The sequence below is a fragment of the Nyctibius grandis genome, chromosome 6 (assembly GCF_013368605.1).
Source record: "Nyctibius grandis isolate bNycGra1 chromosome 6, bNycGra1.pri, whole genome shotgun sequence".
In the NCBI taxonomy this organism is placed as follows: domain Eukaryota; kingdom Metazoa; phylum Chordata; class Aves; order Nyctibiiformes; family Nyctibiidae; genus Nyctibius; species Nyctibius grandis.
In genome coordinates this window covers 25,932,002-25,952,821 of record NC_090663.1, presented here as the reverse complement: position 1 = coordinate 25,952,821, position 20,820 = coordinate 25,932,002, and the positions used below count along the sequence as shown (strand labels likewise).

General features: G+C 35.3%; 1 protein-coding gene across 1 annotated transcript in view; it reads left to right on the top strand.

The window, feature by feature from the left end:
- The window catches only part of ARAP2 (ArfGAP with RhoGAP domain, ankyrin repeat and PH domain 2), a 136,282-nt gene that overhangs the window by 74,266 nt on the left and 41,196 nt on the right, over positions 1-20,820 (top strand). The window contains 7 exon segments of the mRNA XM_068403695.1: positions 124-322; positions 3,019-3,082; positions 10,734-10,897; positions 12,974-13,186; positions 15,401-15,506; positions 17,354-17,501; positions 18,344-18,412. Of these exon segments, the coding sequence (XP_068259796.1) occupies positions 124-322; positions 3,019-3,082; positions 10,734-10,897; positions 12,974-13,186; positions 15,401-15,506; positions 17,354-17,501; positions 18,344-18,412 (963 nt within the window).

The window sequence follows — 20,820 nt, the reverse complement described above, 5'->3', positions numbered from 1 at the left end:
ATTTTTTTACTGTGGCTTTCATCCTTGAATCTTATAGATTTGCAATATCTTGATTTGGGTTTTTTTAGGGGAAGAGGTGGTTTTTTTTTTCCTTCACCTGACTGACACCATTTTCTTTGGTAGTATTTTGTTCCCCCTGTGGCTGAATGCTTATTAGAGAGAGACTGTGACCTGATTGGCCAGCTGTACTACAAAGATTGCCATAACCTGGATCAGTGGAGAAAAGGCTGGTTTGCTGTTGAGAAGTCAAGCCTTTATTTTTGTCTTGAAATGGAGAATGCTGAAGAAGATTCCATATATCTAAGGAGGTTGCAAGAACTAAGTAAGAATTTTTCTTAACATATAGAATTTAGGAAATACTCTACAGAATTAATTCACTGTCATTAAGGACATTTCTATTACATTTTAAAGTCATAAACATTAGGGAGCTTGGTAACTATTCCTTTGCATGAGAGATGCTCTCCCAACTCTCATCTAAATATGGAGTTGCTAAAGTTTTGTCTTGGATTTTTTTCCTTACTTAGTGGCACACGCTAGAGAGATTTTTCACAGCTTCATAATGAATGAAGACAATTTTTGTTCCAGTTGCAGCAGTATCTTTCTTACAAGTACAGAATTGAATAATAATATATGACCTTTTGGGATTATTGTCTCATATTTTTGACAGGGCAGAAATGCTCACTGCAGGACGTGTTCTTGAGGTGATTGACAAGCCTACTTTCAAAATACTCAAATGTACTGGAAAAATTATAATCCTCTTGGAAAACTGTTTCACAGACTAATAGACTTTTCTTTTTTTCTGATACTAAAAATATTCTTTGCTTAATATCATGATGTGGAAAGATAAGAATATTTATACAAATGGTCTTCTATGACCAGTTTTATATCATTGTCTGTAATTATGTGCTGAATCCTCTTTAAGCATATCTGCCCTACTTGTTTTTATATTGGACAAGGAAATGTGTTATGTAGAAAAGTAAAAATAATTTGAGATTTTATATTAAAGTAATATAGAGAAGATAATTTAGCTCTTTATTGATGATCCTCTTTGTAAATGCTGTCAGATTGTGGACTGTTTTGTAGGAACTTGCCTAAATGCCATAGGGCTTTCTACTGTTTATTTACTGCCACCTTACATTTGCTGTGAATAACACTGTGAAGGTGTTTTTTAATCAGAAATATTTTTATGCTTCTAGCTATCTTTTAACTTGTAAATACTTTTTGATCTTGATTCAGAATTAAAAGTTAGGCAGTAGGAGAACTGTTTCAAATATTAGAGTTTTGATAATGCAACTGTAATTGCTCCTACCCTAATCATATGAGCATCCAAAATCTGTGTATATCTCAAGTATAGAAATCACAGAATCACACAGAATCATTCAGGTTGGAAGAGACCTCAGGGATCATCGAGTCCAACCATTGCCCTGACACCACCATGTCAACTAGACCATGGCAGTAAGTGCCATGTCGTCTTTTCTGCAACACATCCAGAGATGGTGACTCCACCACCACCCTGGGCAGCCCGTTCCAATGTCTGATGACCCTTTCTGAAAAGAAATGCTTCCTAATGTCCAACCTGAACCTCCCCTGGCGAAGCCTGAGGCTATGTCCTCTTGTCGTATCACTAGTTGTCTGGGAGAAGAGGCTGACTCCCACTTCACTATAACCTCCCTTCAGGTAGTTGTAGACTGCAATAAGGTCACCTCTGAGCCTCCTCTTCTCCAGGCTAAACAACCCCAGCTCCCTCAGCTGTTCCTCATAGGTCGTACCCTCCAGACCCTTCACCAGCTTGGTCGCCCTCCTCTGGACTTGCTCCAACACCTCAACATCTTTCTTGAAGTGCGGGGCCCAGAACTGGACACAGGATTCAAGGTGGGGCCTCACCAGTGCGGAGTACAGAGAGACAATCACTTCCCTAGACCGGCTGGCTACACTATTCCTAATAGAGGCCAGGATGCCATTGGCCTTCTTGGCCACCTGGGCACACTGCTGGCTCATGTTTAGCCGGCATTCAGCGTTTGGTTGAAAATAATTTTTGTTTGGGTTTTGATTTTTAAATATTAGTTGTGTAACAGAGTTGTATTTCTTGTAAATATTATATATCCATACTCCTATCTTTTCTTTTACTTCTGGTTTCCCCAAAATAAATCTGCTCCGCTATTAAGACCGAAACTTGCCAAATAATGAATAATCAGTGGAAGTATAGTCACTTACCTTCTTGATATTTGCTCAGTAAATGTAAATGAGGCCAGGAGTATGTGTGATACAAAAACTTCTTATAACATGCATCAGAATATGTTTATTGAGCTTCATTGATATTCATGACTTTACTGTCTCTGGGAATTAGTTGATTTAGGATGTGGATTATATATAAGACCTAAACCGTGAAAGCATTAACTTTTCAGAATTTTGAGTTAGTAAACAGGTTACATTTAATTTACCATTTTTAGTATAGTGCACAGTATGGTTTTATAAGCACTGTTACTGGAAACTATCCAGATGTATTTTCTGTGTTATGTATAATGTAGGTGTTTTGCAGGGTGCTTTATGTTGCCTTATGATATTCCTGCTAAAAAAAAGAAGGGTGGCAGTGGTCTTCACAGTATAAATATAACTCACGTTATGTTATTGTAAATATCTTCAGCAATTAGGGTGCAATTAAATTAATAGATTCAAAAATCTAGCTTCCTTCTGAATCATTATATTTTCTAAAACTTGTATTTACAAGTTTAATACAATAAAACACTGTAGCATGTTTTCACATGAAAAAGTACCTGTTTAACCTTTCTTTATAATTTTCTGCATTATTTTTTCTTGTAAATGTGAGTGTATTGTGGGATTTTGTGGAGTTTCGTTTCTGTTATCAGCAGCAGTCTTTATTTGAAATGTTTTAAGAATTCCATGCTCCTTTTGTCACTGAAGATCATTTTGAAAAAACGTCTACACGTGCATGTATGTGTTTGTCTATATATGTGTGTCTGTGTAGATCATATGAATGTGTATGTGTTTTGTTTTCAGCAATCAGTAGTGTTATGCAAAATGGAGAGAAAACAGATGTCTTGCTACTCGTGGAAAAAGGAAGGTAAGGTTCCCATCTGAATAAAGCTTTGATCTGCTTTTATATTGATGTCTTAGAATTCTTGCTGATCAGTCATGGAGTTTTTTCACTTGTGGTTACTAGAGAGAGAGTAAATTTGCAGACTTTTTAAAGGAGAGAAAGTCTTTGTATATTAGTTATGTTTTATATGTGTGTCAGGAAATGCTAACAAGTGCTGCTTAATTAAAAGTGATTTTCCCACTGAGAAAGTTATTCCCAGTCAGATTAGTCTGCCAATAACATTTTCTTCAAAAGGATCTACCTTCTTTTACCCTGTAAAGAAAGAGTACCTCTTTGGAGCGTTTACCGCTTCTCAATTTTTTTAATTGCTCTTATGTCCCAGAATTCTGTTTAGGCCAGGATTGAGAGGGTATGTATGAGTCCCCTGGTTAGTCTTATTTTAATGTCTGATCTCAGTTAGCAACATACTAGCTAGAAAAAAACATACTTGTGAGGTAAACATGATCCATGTTTGCTTCCAAGTAGGTAATGAGATGACTCTGAGATGACTCTGTCAAATATAGCGATATGGGAGGTTGAAACTTGAAGTGAGGTAGGGTATTTCTGCCTCATATATGGGTAACAAATTTGAAGATTAAAGTAAAATTATTCAAAATAATTCTTATCTTGTAGTAGATTTTTTTTTTTTATTTCAATGATAGATTATTGGACAAACGTCTGTGTAAGAAGTGGTGCAGTGTTTACACAGTCTTCTGAACAGCCAGTAGTAGATTAATAAAGGAAGATTGTTTTTTCTCTTTGGGGAAACAAAAAAAAAAAACACGCAGATACCTTTGACATCTATTCAGAGTCGGAGAAACTTGGAGAAACTCGTAACTTGTGTGTTCTGAAGTTTAATTCTTCCTAAGGTACTAGTTAAGTTCCAGGATTCAGTAAGATGATGCAGATCAGAAACAAACACTTTTTCCTGTTGGTTTTTTTCCGAAGCATCATATTGAAAGATTTAGCATTAAGTAAGCTGCACAGACCAACCAGGCAACCAGGGGTATCCTACTCAAGGTGCAGTCCAACAGATGAATACAAACTGTGCATCTAATTTCATAGATATCAGTGCTGAGCAAAACTTCTAGCTCTAAGTCATCTTTTATTATTTCTTTCATTAAAATATTTCTGTCAAGTGAGGGTAGGTTTTCCCTGAACTGCTTTAATAGTTTAATGGAAATTCTGAACTATTTGAAAATAATTTCAACAAGGGCACTAGCTGATTTATGGTGGCCATGAATACGTTTAATTTTTCTTCACTGAAGTCTGCCATGAAGAATTTAAATGCATAGTGTTCACATTATCTTAACCATTAAAAGCCATATGGGCATATAAGCCTTGACATAGTGATTCTTGCCTAGGATATTACTCCAAAGGTATCCAGGTGTTCAGCACAGTTGCATGGTATTACATCTTGCAGTGATAAGAAATCCTAATGTGTGTGTGTGGGGAAAATGATTAAGAATAAAATCACCTTTATCTTTAGACTCCGTTACTGTAAATGGAAACAAAACCAGCAATCCTTCTTCTGCCCCTCCAAACCCTAGATTAATTAATACCTTTGAGACATCATCAGCATCAACTAAATGACATACGTAGGTTCTAGGTTTTCCTGTTTTGTCTGTTATTTTATAGCAGTGCTTGTCTATGCCAACTTTGGCATAGACTGATCGCTTGGAAGAAACCCTATATACTGATTATTGACAACTTTCATGTTAATTGGTTAATCACTTAAATGCAGGATAAATGATAAAATCCCCAAAACAGTATTGCAAGAATGAAACAAAACAAGTAAGATTTTTCCAGAAGTAAGAAAAGTTTGAAAAAAAACAAAACTAAATAAACTGAAAAAAATGAAACCAAGGAAAAAAAAACCAACCCCACTCTTTTTTTGCATAAAGAAATAAATGTGGTAGATGTCTTACAACATCTTGCTAAATTTTATTAGAAGAGACAATGAAAATACCTTGGGAATTTTCTTACTGAAGCTCATACTGTTCTTCTGTTGTTTTTGTTACTAACTTCTCATTACTTTCAAATACTTATGCCTTTTTTTCAAATCTCAGTCTTTGGGTTGATTAATTAGGGGAAATCATACATTACATATATATCTTTTTCTTTGACACTTTTTCCATTGGCTACTCTAGGCAAAAGAATGACTTAAGTTGTTACAAATGGACTTCGCACTTAAAAGAGTGATTGCATACACAAGTAAACAGTTTCAGAACTATAAAACCTTCAAGTCTTACTGCTGAAATAATTATAATATAATAAATCTGTGAATTCTGGACTTTTAAAAAATACTTAGTAAATTTATATGTATGTTAAATTCATGGGGTACATAAATTGAACGTGCATCTAATCCATAACTACTCAGAGGAAGAGTTTATAATTGATTTTGGGCTGCAAGGTGCATAATGCTTTCCAGCTTGTATAAAATACAAGAATTCAGAGAGAATACTACCAAAAGGCATGTGAGATTTTTCTGGTGTGTCTTACATATGGAAACAATAACTCCCACTCTCACTTTTTTTCACCTTTTCCGCTACCCTGTTTTCTGCTTAGCACCTTGCTGTTCATTTATTCTCTATCTCTTTTCGCTGTTCAGCAGAAGACTATCAGCTCAGAAATAAGAGGTGGTAATCATACTCTACATTGCAAAGTAATAGCATGTCATGAGAGGCTGAACCAGGCTAAAACATTTTCAAAGCAACAAGACTGTTTCTCTTTTGGAGATTGTTGTTGTTTTTCAAGTTTTTTGTACTTCCTAAGTTTTCACAATAATCCTAGATTTTTTCTAATTCTAGATGATTTTTTTCAGATCTCAAAGATGTTTCATGTTTGTCTTTGGATATCTTTGGTAAAGTAAATTAGAAAGGAACACACTCCCTTTTGTAGCACATACTGAAATTTCATTGCACTCTGATCTCTGTTGGAACATATTGTCCAACCTGTTAAACTATCTCCAACCCAGCTGGAAAATCCTGACTTCTCACAACACTGTTTTCTTATACCATAATCAGATGGTCATTCACCTCCTCTTATGTTCTGCTTTCATAGTTAAAATGCTTCTTGACCTTTTTGCTAGAAGTGGCAAACCATTTTCCAGATTTCTGTGTCTGACGTTTCCCTCTGTCACACACAGATGTCCTCTGGTTTGCTTCATGTTCAGTTTGGATTTTTATCCCCTTGATCTCTCCTACCTATTTGTAAAATTCCTGAAGTGACTGGTGACACTTGATCTCTTGTTGTCATCCAAACTGAAGCTGCTTAGTAGATAGGTGAAGCAGCTACTCCTGTGTAGTTCGACAGAGGTCAACAGAGGAAACTGTACACTGAAGAGAGGAAAGGTGTCTGAAAACAACTGTATACAGTAATTTTAAAATATATCTTCTATATATAAAATATAATGCAAAATCTGTAAAGCCATATTTTAAGGAAAAACAGTTGTGCAGAGAATTCAGTTTCAAATGTTTCTTTTTTTTTTTTACCTGTAATCATTTAAGCTCTCTTAAGTGTCAGTGAATGTTTTCAGACGATAATGTAATCCAGATGGTGGTTTTTTTTTTTCTCCCTGTTATACTTCTCTTGTAGTTAGCTCTTTCTTATTATAGATAATAAACCTTCCCTACATACTGGCACAATTTCTTTATGCTGATGGTTCATTAATCACAGTGCTTTCTTCTTAACCCTTTGGAGATAGTAAGATTCTTGTAAAATGCAGGTATGACCACAAAATTCTAGAATCCAGAAATAATCTAAACATAAGGTTTAGATGAGTGAAAGGACTTGTGCTTCCAGTATGATGTGCTGGATATAAGACCCTTAATATCCTTTGAAGAAATATTGCTGATCTTTGTTATATATCTGTAATTATTAGTGGAATTTCCATGCTTCGGTTGCAATTTGTTTATTCCTATAAAATTTCATAGCAATGCATACCGTCTTAGTACCTCTATTTTCAGACACGTAGATTATTAGAATCACTTGAAAATTGCCGGAGGGCACTGAGTTGTGCTGATGTCTGTTTCTCACGCTTCCTCCCCACAACCCTTATGCAGAATCACTTAGTATCACTGCTTTCCCAATGCAGAGTTGTGCAACAAAGCATGCAGACATAGCTAAAGCTAGTGGACTTTGCAAGGTGGGTTCAAGATAAGCCTTTGCACTGTTGTGGGTGAAGCATGCTCATGGGTGTTGTCTGACTACTGGTGCAGAAGGATGCACCAGAAGGTGATGGTAGTCCACAATAAAGCTAACAGTAGCTCCCTTTATGTTGAGACTAGGTGATCTTGGACTACTGCAGTCATTTATGCCAATTCAATTGCTTTAATTCACTAAGGCAGAAATCTACATTGGCGGGCGTTCTTGTTTGTTTGAGTACTTAAATGATTAATTTATTGGGCATGGACTGTATGTGCTTCACACTAAACAGAGCAAAAACTCTGCCATTATTCACCAAGTAGTCACTATTGCTATTTGTCATGAAGTGTATGCTCTTTATCAATTTGTTGAACTGGAAGAAGTAGTACATATATAAACATACTGCAGAAGGCACTGAGTTTATATTGCAGGAATGCCTTTCAGTTCAGAGTCTGCGCAAAGTAGATGTTAGTCTGCATGATAGGTAGATCTTTGTAAACATTGCAGTAAAAATTCAAATGTGATTACTTCTATAAGCTTAGAAATAATCTTGACATTAAGTTGCTCAGTTTTGTGGTATATGGGACATCAGTGCACTTCAGCCTGTGTTTATATGCTTAGTCTTCAGCCTTGCATTTAATATATCTTTATATTTTGATAATAGCAGTTAGTTCAGTGAAAAATACAGGTGTTTGCTACTGCTCCTGTCTCTGAAAACTGTGTGGCAGAGATGATGACACTGACATGACAAGCAGAAGCTGGATCAGCAAAGCTGTGTCTGTTACTTCATGAAGTTCTGTAGAAGGCTTTGGCTGTGCTTTGAGGAAAGTTCTACTTTTCTGCTGCCAGCTATTTCCCCTTTCCTTTTCATACCACCTTCCACGTTCATGGAGATCAACAAATGGTTTCCAAATAGGAAAAAAATGTTTTTACGTTTGGCTGAAAGTGTTAAAATTAGAAGGAATGCTTAAACTTATTATTCGAACATTACTCTATGTTTTTGATTTAAATGTATGCTGTGTTTGCACTCTCTGCCAAAAATACCGCAGTTTGAGATGAGCTTTCTAAGCCACTTCCACAGTAAATTGACTGAATTCTGAACTGTGTCTGGTAGCGGGTTTATTTCCTTTTCTCCTTTCTTCTCTTTTATGGTGTTGTAGTAGATGCTGAAATTGCTTCTCTGACTTATCTGACTTTCTTAAGTGATCGCTGTGGAGATTTTTGGGCAAAGTTAATATTTTTTTGGAAAATAATAAGTTCCCTTCCATGAACTGTCACAAGTTCTACAATAGCAGCAAGATTTTTCACATTTACTTTTTTTTTACCAGCAGCTTCTCTTTCATGAATATGTTGGTACTATAGGACTACTACTTAGAGGCACACCGTTTTCTTTGTTAATTTTTAAGTAACCTCTTCCTCTGTAATTTGAATTTAACTCAACAGCTTTTCAAATTATACAAAACAATGAGAGCATAATCTCTTGGTAGTTCTGATATGTTTTTTCTAATGTGATGCACTGAGGGGAAGATGGGAAGATCCATAGAATACAGGATGGTCTTTTTCACATAGCTTACGTAATTCATATATCACAACAGTTGATTGACAGGCACGTGATTTAGACTTTCTTATCTCTGAAAAAATACAGATAAGCTTAAATTGTCTTTGAAGTTCAATACGCTACTATATTTCCTCTCTCCTGCTCTGATACAGATTCATTGATATACAGCAGAGTTGCCTTTTTCTTGTTTAGAAGTAATAATATTTTCACTTTACAGTATGCTGCTTCCTATACATATCATAATTCTTTCGATAACAAAAAATAATCTGTTGAGGCTTCCATTTATCCTTTTGCATAATACTGTAATGTGAATCCTGCTGTTCTGCAGGGAAAATAAAAAGACAGTAATATGCATATATGCGTGCATCTTTTGTGTTGGGAAGCAACATAAATCTTTTATAAATCAAAGTCCTAACCTCTGCTGATCTGTGAATAATAGTACTAAAGGAATAGTGTAACATGCAATGTCAGACTCTTTTCCACTCAGTTCACACTTTTTCATTTCCTCCTATATATGGCTACAGCAATACCGGAGGATGTCAGGATGATCTATTGTTTGGAAGCCACTGGTTGAGAACCACCTATGTAGGATATCTGTTCTGATAGGTCTTTAGAAAACATTTGAAAGTTTTGAATTAGGCACACTCATTTTGCTGTAAAAATTTGAGAGCTTTATGCAAATTATTGGTTTTTCTTAATGGAAAAGGGAGGATCAGTGTTTCTACTAGCCAAGCATGTGTGGTGGTTAATATGACTTCCGAAGTCATGAAGTAGAGACTTTTCAAAAAGAGGCTTCAGTAAGATGAAATATTTCAGTGTCTCCTACTCTGCTGCTGAATAGCTAATTCTGTATGGTGGATCCTGAGAATACTTCAGATCCTGCGTCTATGTGTGTACATTGACTTGCATCCTCACTTCCTCTCGAGATAGGAATGCTAGAATGGAGATGTTTATAAAAGCAAAATTGAAAGATGCTAATAAAAAAAAAAAAGAAATTAAATATTGCATCATTATATAAAATGTTTTGGATTTTTTCCTAAATAAAATGATCAAAATGAATATTTGTTTACATTTTGATGAAAGTATTTTCATAGAAGTTCAGTAGAACATTTTAACTTTTCATAGTTAGCAAATAAATTGTCATTAAAGAAAATGAATCCCTTACATTTCTCTAGTGGGAGACGAAGATTATGTATGTAGAAAAGTTTACTTGCTATTTTAACACTTAAAACAGTTGTTTATTATATACATGCATATGGGTGGACATAAACCCTTAAACTTTTCAATTTTGGAATTCCCTCTTAGAAGCTAGCCTGTCAGGGGTAAACAGGAGGTGATTGTAGCATTTTTAAATCATAAAATCAGAACAGGGCTATGCTTTGAGATAAACAGGTAATTAAAAACTTGCGTTAACTTATTCTACCTCAACTCTTATTTTTTTTCATACATATTCCTTAGCTATGTGATTTCTTGAGGTTGATAATTTTGATACATGTGAAGGAGGGAAGTTCAGTATGTCTCAGCTCCTCTACAGAAGTGTGGTGAGGTGGGGAATAGAGGAAAGCCTTTTCCAGTATTGAAAGTTGTCTCTAAATCTCTGTTTCCTGCTTAACTGTGACTTGGACTTATAAATGCACAGTGTAGGAGCAAGACTGAAGAAGAGTAATTAAAATGTTGGTCAGGTCCTTTCAAAGGCCTGTGACACTGTTTGTGGATAATCATTTATTGTGACACTGCTAGTACAAATGTAGTTGGGAAAATAAAAGATGCTGGAACAATAGGCCACCACCACAGCTCTATGTGGTGGAAGGTGCCTTGATGTATTATTCCAAGTATTTCTTATTTTTTCCAGACATCTGCTATGTTGCTGTAGTACAATAACATCAGTTTTCTATTTCTTTTCTGCATTCAAAATATTTTTATACTTTTCAGAACGCTATACATCCATGGCCATACGAAGCTGGATTTCATGGTCTGGTATACTGCAATTGAAAAAGCAGCAGGTACAGATGGTAATGCGTTACAAGATCAGCAGCTCAGCAAAAATGATGTACCTATTATAGTGAACAGCTGTATAGCATTTGTTACACAGTATGGTAAGTATAGTGGATTTTATTCAATTTAAGATCATTTGTATAATACCTAAGCCCCCACAACATCAGGTCTTATTGAATAAGTTTGTATGTTACCTAAAGTAAAACCATACCCCTCATTAGCCTCACTGCTCTTTGATGCAATGGTGAAGTACACTGCCACACATCTGAGAATGGGCAGTTTGGGGAAATACAACTTGGTAGATGCCCTTTATAGACAACTTCCTGTTTTAAAAATTGACTTGTTTGCCTGAGGTAGCTCAGCCTTGGGGTCCAGTGCCTCTGCAGAACACCTCAGCCTTGAAAATAAGCTATGTGAACCAGGAAAGGCTATGGCCTGGACTGGTCAGCACATCTTCTGGGAAATGGATACTAACTGTGGAGCTGAGTTCAGTCTTAAGGCTGCTGTTTTTTCAGCATAATAGTCTAAGGACATAGAGTCAGTTACTGTTTGTTTAAGTAAATTTTGCCAGCATAACTTTCCATAGTATTAGATCATATGCAGATGATGTCTGTGTCCTATGTACTACTGCAAATTCATCAGTTTTCTTGTGAAATGCTCAGGCAAACATATGAACCCTGTACAAATCTGTCTTCAGGAAGATGATAAATGTGCCTGTAACCTCTGTCAGTATGAGAAAGCCTAATTTATATTTCAGTGATTGAAGTTTAACTAAACTTTTGAATAGGGCAACAGTGCATTATGGTGAATAGTTGTGTCTGTGTTATAACTATTGCCTAAAACCAAGGAAAAAAAATGTTTTTGCTAAATTATTTTTTAATCATTAGCAATAGGAATTATTCTAAGTATAGTTTACATTCATGCATTGAAATGTTGTTAAAGCAGGTTAATTATGTCTGCCACTCAGAACAATTGCTCGTGTGTGTTCTAAATTAAAGTTCCATTTCCTAATGTCTTTTAAAAAAGTTAGATCTTTATTGAAAAAATATGTTTTTTCAAGATCAGCATTACTGGGTGTTAAAATACTCATTTGAAAGCTGAAGGTATTGTATGCATTACTTGTATGCATACATGTTTTTATGTCATCATGGTAAAGGTTCTGGTTTTAGTTGTGGTCTACAAGTGACAGACATTATCAGGTCCCACAGCTGTTCCTGACAGTAACAACAGAAAGGCAGTATCAAATGGTAGTGCTTGTGGGCATTACAGAAAGGGTGAATTGCAAGAACATAAGACGTGATTTCATAGGTTTTGACAGAGTACTTAATTTGACAGGTACATAAGAAAAGCAGGGTTTTGTATAAAATATGATTGTCTTTCAAGAAATGTGGGGAATGTGGGAAACACCTCTACAAAGAGAAACAATGGGACTACACTTCTATGCCAAACTTTCACAAGTTTAAAAAAACAAACAAACAAAAAACAAACAAAAAACAAACAATGTTTTGGCTACTCTTATATGCAGTAATTGGAAGTGGTCTTGACTGTTTTAGGCCATGAATTTTCTTTTAAGTTGGCTTTGGACTTTGGTGTTTTTAGTTGTTAAATACAAGAATAGTGGCTGCCTGATGTCTTCCTGAACATGAGAAAAATCAGAAAAAAAGGAATACTTTCTACTAATCTTGAGGCTTTTAAGAGTGAAAAGTTTCAGGCTGGATGAATGCAACAATACTTTACTGAGTCCTAAGTTGAGTTGATCAGCAGGGTAAGTAAGTAGTGGGAATTTTGCTCATGAAAGCAGCTGTGTTTTATGTATAATACAATACCAGTCATCAAAACTTCTTTCCGTTACTGTGCCGTTTGAAACTATTGTTTTAGGAAGTCCCGAAAAGATCTGGGGATATGAATTGCCTGTAAAGTATTCCTACAATTGTGATCCTAGGCTTGCTTGATATTATGATGTGTATTTTTGCAAAGAGGTCTGTTTGGGTGTGAGCAGACTTGGAAGTTGTTTTACTAACAAAGTGAGTATGTGCAAAAGATCAGAGAGATTTTAGTAGGAGATACAATATGTTTGACAGCCAGATATGCTTTTCATATAATAATGTTAGGAATTTTTAAAAGAATACTCGTTTTCATATGTATTTATTTTTCTGTCCTGTATTTCTGTAACTTAGGTTTAGGTAGCAAGCAGATCTACCTTAAGAATGGCGATTCTTCCAATGTTGCTGAACTGCTGGAAAGCTTCAAAAAAGATGCAAGGAGTGTTAAACTAAGAGCAGGAAAGCATCAGCTTGAAGATGTGACTGATGTATTGAAAAGTTTTCTTTCTCAAATAGACGATGCACTTCTCACTAAAGAACTTTATCCATTCTGGATCTCTGCATTAGGTAATATATTCAATAACAGTCATACAAGAAAGGTTGTATGTACATTTTCAGTATCAAATTTGAGGGGATTGTTAATCACTTACCCTGTGCTGACCTATGTTATTTGGTAATTGGTAAAACAATTGTAGTGAGGAAAAAAGTGTTTAGAGCTTGGCTGCAATAGACTTATGTTAATCAGGGATGATTTTATTGCCTTTGAGTGAACCAGAAGAACAATAACAAATAGTGATGGTTCCTTGACAATATATCTGTAAACACTAGACCAATAATGCACTGTGTCGTAGTTGGATCAGCCAAGGTAAGAAGTGGTGATTAATATTTTATGGAAGCATTGATGGTAGAATTCAAGAAACAGACAAACGTTAGAGTAGGAAAAAAGTGTGTATTCTGTCTTTTGACTGTATGTAGAAGTTTAGTTCAAAAGTGTCAAAATGTTGATGCTATCACTAAATGAAAGTCCTGCTGCTTAAATTCTTCAAATACCTTTTATGAACATTCACACAAAGTTATGTATATTAACAATGTAAACTTGTTAACAACTGTTACTTGTTTTTTGTTTTCTTTAACATTGAAAGAAAATTTAAGTAACTTCAACCCAGACTAACTTGTCTATTTAAAACATGAGAATGTGTGTCTCTCTGTGGTTGGAAACAGAACCATGAGATTGCTAATACATTAATTAGTTGCTCATTACATAAATTGTGGTGATTTTTATAGTGTTCTTGCAAAACAGCTATATTTCTATTTGATTCTATATTGCAGTATTTACAGACTGCAAGAAACAAGCCCTTTCCCTCCCAAGCTATGCTATGAAATTGCAGATGATGCACAGTAATAAGAGAAGCATAGGAAAAGCTAAGACAGAACATTAATTTCTGCATTAGTACATTGAAATCATATAAGCCTATTTACTGTGTGGCAAGTTTTGTTTTTAAAAAAAGATATTAAAAGCATTGTCCTCTCTGATTTGGAGGATGGTGGTTGCTTTAATATGAACCACTAGAAGTTTGGGAAATTCAAGTATGAATATTACAAGTTTTTGACCTTTAACCTCAATTTGAACAAACTAGAGGAAAGAATATTAAGGATTTATTCACTTACCACAAGATTGCTCTCATCAGAAATCAGAAAAAGTTGTATCTGTAGCAGTTTAGATTTAAGTTCGCTCTTTTGTGAAAGCGCATAATGGTGTCACAGTGATTTAACTTACTGATTTGCACATGGGGCTAAAATTCTGCTTCAGCTTTACAGCAGAGAATCTTGTGTGTTATAGTTAAGTGACACTGAAAGTACTGGCGGGAAGACTAAAACACTTAGGAAGATAGAGTAGAAGACCTTTATTTTTTTCTTCCAATTACCAAAGAAATCGAAACATAGTGCCGTACTTAGTGGAGAGTGCTAGCAATCAGCTGGAAGAGATGGGAGCTGTTCTGTGCTTTGTCTTTTCAGAAACTTCAGAGAAGCAAGGAGCTGAGGGGAAAAAGCTAAATAAATAAATAAATAAATAAAATTTACATTAACTTTGCTCAAATAAAATTTACATTAACTTTGCTCATATCCTGAACAGGATTATGTTCTGTAGTATCTATGCAGCACGGGGAGGCAGACTTAACTTGAAGGCAGAGATCTGTGGCTGTGTCTCAGATACTGTAATTCCCAAGATTGGAATTCCTGTCATCGGCTCTGCTGTGTTCAGCTATGTAACTTTGTACAATTTATTCACCACCCCTTCCCTTTGCTCTTCTCTTATCAGTCTTATATATTTGGATCTTTAAGGTGTTCTGGCCCTTGAGACACTTTTGCAATACAAATAAAGATTAAAAGGTCTTTTCCTTTCTCATCTCTGGGAACCCTCAGAAGTACATTTACACTTATGCATACACAGATGCACTCACACATGTACCTGCACAAACTACAGATTAAATATCCTTTGAGAGGAAAAGCAATTGGTATCCTGGGATTTAGTCTTAAACTAATGGTGCTTGAATATAGAACTGGCCCTCTTTGTTGCTGATATTGTTTCCCTGAACTGGGAATACAACAATAATAGACTTTGTTAATAGTAGATTGTTAGTATTGCCTTTATGAAGAAGAGGTTGATGGGGTAAATTGTAATTTTAAATGACTAGGTGATGCCAATATAGTTAATGAGAACTGCTGTTGGTTTTTATTGTGCATTGTTATTAATGCTCAATGATTATTATTTTCCGGCAGATACACAGAATGAAAAGGAACGTGTGAGGAAGTATGGAGCTTTTATTCGAACGCTTCCACCAGTCAATAGGGCAACTTTGGCTGCTTTAATTGAACATCTTTACAGGTCAAGGCAAATGATGCACTGTAGCAGAGAAATCTATTGTAATGTGTTCTCAGTATAACTCTACCATAAATGAAATGAGGCTTGTTTCATTAACTAGTAAGCATCAAACGCTTACCTAGTTGTGACAATTAATTATATTTGATTACCTTTAATTTACAATGTGCTTTTTCTTTGGTTGTATTTTTAGCAGTGGGTATCTATAAATATCAATGGGATGGAACAGCCTTACAGCAAGAGAAGGCTGCCAGTGTATGTGTCCAAGGAGGGTAATTTTTGGTGTAACTTCTTTATACAAACTCATTTTACCCCAGTCTGCTAGTCTGCGAGAGGATTGTTGCAAATGGTTCTTGAAATTAAAAGATTTTTTCAGGGAAAATGTCCTTCTCCTCAATCTGTATTGCACATAACTTTGAGAGTTAGCTACCCTTTCTGTTTTTCATCAATACTTCATTTTGCAGCTGAGGTAGTGGTAGAGTATATCCAAAATATAAACTTGTTTAAGCAACAAAGGTCATGTTTTATTCCTAGATCAAATAAGCAGCAGAAATGTGTAAAAAAAATGTGTGACTTGCTAAGTAGTAATGGTCTATATTATATTATCTATTGAACAAGTTAAATTATATTCCTGGTAAATTGTAGTGGGTAGAGAATATGTAGAACCTTTTCTTTACAGGATATTGTGTTCAGAAATTACATTACATAGCCAGGTACATAGCAGATGTCCTTTAAAAACTCTTTATACCATCATTAAATTGGTTGGTGCCATTATTGAGATAAAGATTATAGTAAGTATTGCCTTTAATGATATTTCTAAGCATATCCAGTTCAGATATGTTAATATGCTGTTATATCTGTTCTGAAAGTAGTTTGAATTCATGTGTATAACAGCCAAAATCCTGTGATGCTTTAAAGTGTTTGCTTCCAAAAGAGGACACACTATGTAAACAACAGAACTGATATGAAAAAGTATAGACACTAAGAAGGATCTAATTTCTTTCCACATTTTGTTTGATCTTAGATCATAAATTTGTAGGATATAATTATGTAACGTAATATAGCGAAACTGTATTTAGCATTGGTGCGGCCTCACCTTGAGTGCTGTGTGCAATTCTGGACCCCACAATTTAAGGATATGAAGGTTCTTGAATGTGTCCAGAGGAGGGCAGCAAAGCTGGCGAAAGGGCTGTAAGGAATCTGTTATGGGGAGTGGCGAAGGACTTTGAGCTTGTCTAGTTAGGAGAAAAGGAGTCTGAGGGGTGACCTTATGGCTCTCTACAGCTTCCTGAGGAGGGGAAGTGGAGAGGGGGAGGTGCTGATCTCTCCTCCCTGGTATCTGGTGATAGGACGCATGGGAATGGTTCAAAGCTGCATCCAGGGATGTTCAGACTCGATATCAGGAAATATTTCTTTACCAAGGGGGCGGTCAAACACTGGAACAGGCTTCCTAGAGAGGGTGGTCGATGCCCCAAGCCTGTCAGTGTTTCAGAGGCATTTGGACAATGCCCTTAATAATGTACTTTAACTTTTGGTCAGCCCTTAACTGGTCAGGCAGTTGGACTGGTTGATCATTGTAGGTCCCTTCCAACTGAAATCTTCTATTTTTATTCTGTTCTAAATAATTTTGATACCTCTTGAGATGCAGATAGAAAGTATAAGTTTTCATTTCTGTAATGAGATGTGAGATAAATAATATAAAGAAATAAATATTAAAAAGAAGAAATAATATTAGATTTTTTCATTGCATTTAGTTATTCTTTTTGAAATGCTACTCCTTATTCTGTAGAGGAGCCTCAGACACTTAAAGGAACAACGAAACCTTCTAAAAATGTTTATTTTTCCTTCAACAGGGTGCAGAAGTGTTCTGAAATCAATCATATGAACCCTCACAATCTAGCCATGGTGTTTTCCTCATGCTTATTTCAAACTAAAGGCCAAACTAGTGAAGAAGTCAATGTAATTGAAGACCTAATTAAAAATTACGTGCAACTTTTTGATGTAGGTATCTTTATATAAATGTGTCCTAATTGCTCAGCTGTTAGACATGCTAAAATATAGAAATCTTCTTAAAGATGATTTTGCTATTATTTACACTGTCTGAGCATTTGCAGGGCTCTTGAACTCTAATTCAGTGGACATTGTTCTTTGTCTGCTTTAAATTTTATTTCCCATCTAGCTTAGCCTGTGTAGGAAAGACTATATTTATTGGATTGCTGTGAGCTACTGTTTTCCAAAATGGTGCACATTCTTCTTGCTGACACCAGCATATCAATTTTAAGAAAATTTTAAGATTACGACTATTAAAAATAATACTTCTATTCAAATTTTAGGAAGAATTCTGTGTTCTTAGTCTCTGAGCTGTGGTTAAAATAAAGACTAGAGAAAGTGTTTGGTTCCTTTGTCCTAGAGAGAACATTAAATCCAACTGGATAGAAAAGATATTACTAGCAGCAATTCGTATTAGCCATTTTGGTTTAGAGTTTACTGTACCACTATAACACTGGCAGTTTTTTTCATGGAGTCTTCTCTCTTCTAATATGTTTTTGGTAAAGTTTATAGTAATGAATCCTATCAACGAAGTGCTTTTTCTGACTGATAGAATATTTTGCATAGGTGCCTCTATAAGAACATGATTAACAGCATTGTTAATTGTAACAATATTTATTATTGTTACATGATTATTAATTATTTACTATTGTTAGATGTAAACATTCCTCTATATTTGTATTTATCTTAGTTTATTATATTAAATTAGTGTTTGCTAGTTTTTGTTGTAATTTTTATACTAGCTCCCTTATACTTATTGATTGAAAAAAAAAAAAATGCTCCATTTTAAACAGATAAATGAAGACCAGGTCAAACAAATGGATATAGAGAACAGCTTTATTACCAGGTGGAAAGACACTCAGGTAAGTGGCAAATATCAACTGGTACGAAAACAATTTTAACAAGGACTATTTTATTGTTTACAGGTTTTTATACCTAGATTTCTAGATGTAAATTTCTACATTTGTGTAGTGACTAGTGTTGTTAACTACAGAGCTGAGACAAATAAAATGAAATAAAAGAGGAGGCATAAACTGGTAAAGCAGAACAGTTCTGTGTAAAGCATACTGTGGAATTATGTTCTGGCCTGAGCACCAGGGTAACTTTCGGGTTGTTACATGCTTTATTATGCTTCATAAATTGTACTAGAAAGAAATCGTCAGCATTTGCAAGTGTGGAAGTGATGACCTGTCTTCTTGTAATTTTAAACATGCACATTAAATACCTTCAAGTGTATATTAATACTACTATTATTTCACGAGCTTTGGGTATACATGGTCTCTCTTCATTAGAGTTTCACCATCCCTTTGAGTTTAAAGCATCTGAATCTTTAGCCACATCCTGTTTTGTGACCATTTCTAGAACACCAAAGCACAAATATTATTTAGGGAATCTTCAGACACATACTAACCGTCAAACTGAACTTTGGGATACAATATAAGAAAATGGGACATCTTATGCCACTTATTATCATCTTGAGTTCCAGTCTTACCTATAACAACTTTTTAATAACTTCAGAGTGGTAGGAAACAACGAAGTGATGGCATGTTTCACTGTCTGAATCGTATTTGTGTACAGTCCTAATTAAAGCAAAAATTGATAAGTTTCATAATACTACCAAGGTGATAGAATTAAGAGAGGTAAAGGGAAATGTAGGGATCTTAAAAGCTTTTTCAGAAATCTGAAGTAGTGGAGGAGAAGCTTTCAGTGATTTTGGAGCTTATAGGGTTTTAGAAACCAATAGAAAGCTAGCAGAAAAAAAACTCTATAATGCTTTGTCTGTTGGCTGCCTTCCCCCTTCCAGCAACAGTTTTATGGTACCTTGTAAGCCATCATTAAGAAGACAAGGTCTTGCAAATACACGTTGAAATTGCATGTTCTGTGAATTTCTATCTGGAGTCTTATTTTTATCTCATATTCCCTTATTGTCTGGGTCAGAGTGGCATGGAGCTTTCTGACAATAATGACCTACTGTGAATGTGCATATAGAAGGTAGAATGCCTATTTCCTCCTTTTGGTGCCCGGTGGGGAGTGACCAAGTCACTGGGAAACGATTTAAAGTTTATTTTTAGTGTCTGTCTTGCAGAATTGAAATATTTGCCTTGGTAATGGCAAAAAAAAAAAAGAAACCCAAATTTGATATACCTAAGGGCATTCTGTAAGGAGAGTTGAAGTATCTTTAATGGAACTTATTAATTCTGGAGTCCATGAAAAGGACCTTATTGAGTTCAGAGAATAAAATTTGAAAGCCTAAGGTAGTGAAAATGCACAGACTTTTAAATACATTCTTTTCTGTGGTTTTAGAAGCAAAAAAATGCTTGTTACAGTTTGTTACACTATTAACATTTTCCAAGCAATTCTGGGAAGCTGTAACAGTTAAATATTTGTAATACCTTCTGGAAAGATTAGGGAGATATGAGAGGAGTTTCATGAGTAGAGAAAGAGATAGTGGAGACGTTTTGATTAGATAGGGAAAAAAAAAAGTAGAAAGGAAACTGAAAGGCTGTTGATGGATTGGATAATATAGTAGCACCTGCTGTCTAGGTGAGTTTGTCTAAAACTGAAGCTGTGAGGAATATAGAGAAGACCCAAATAAAGTGGTTTTGTTCTGTATTTTTTCCATGCCAAATACCACTGTGAAATCACCTTTATGAGGTGTATTGTATTTAGAATACTGCCTATTGAAGAAAAAGAGAGACTTACTTTTGGTTCTTTAAAATAAAAGTCTAGGCTTTCTAAAATTGGTAAGGTTTTTGTTAAAAAGCTTCCAGCACTTGAAAAGCTAGTTTTCCAAATTTTATAATCGAATTGGAACCTTCTTGAATAATTGGGCCCGTTTGGACTGGTTTCCCTGTGACTCTCCAGGTTGTTGGGAGGCGGAGTTATAGAAAGATTGAACTGGGATTTTAAACTGTTTTTGTGTTGCTCTCAGCAAAGTCTCTAGCATTAATAATCAGTTTTCTGAATTGATGATTACACACCTACTGTGTTAATGACTCTGACTTGATTCTCATAACACGCATGGCTAAGCTTTAAATTCTTTAAGAAAAATAGTAATATCACTTTAACCTGAAAAGTGGAACAAAACCTGCCACCTCACCACAGAATTATCATAGAATCATAGAATATCTCAAGCTGGAAGGGACCTATAAGGATCATCCAGTCCCAACTCCCTGCTCCTCACAGGACTGCCTAAAACTAAACCATATGTCTAAGAGCATTGTCCGGACACTTCTTGAACTCTGACAGGCTTGATGCCATGATCACTTCC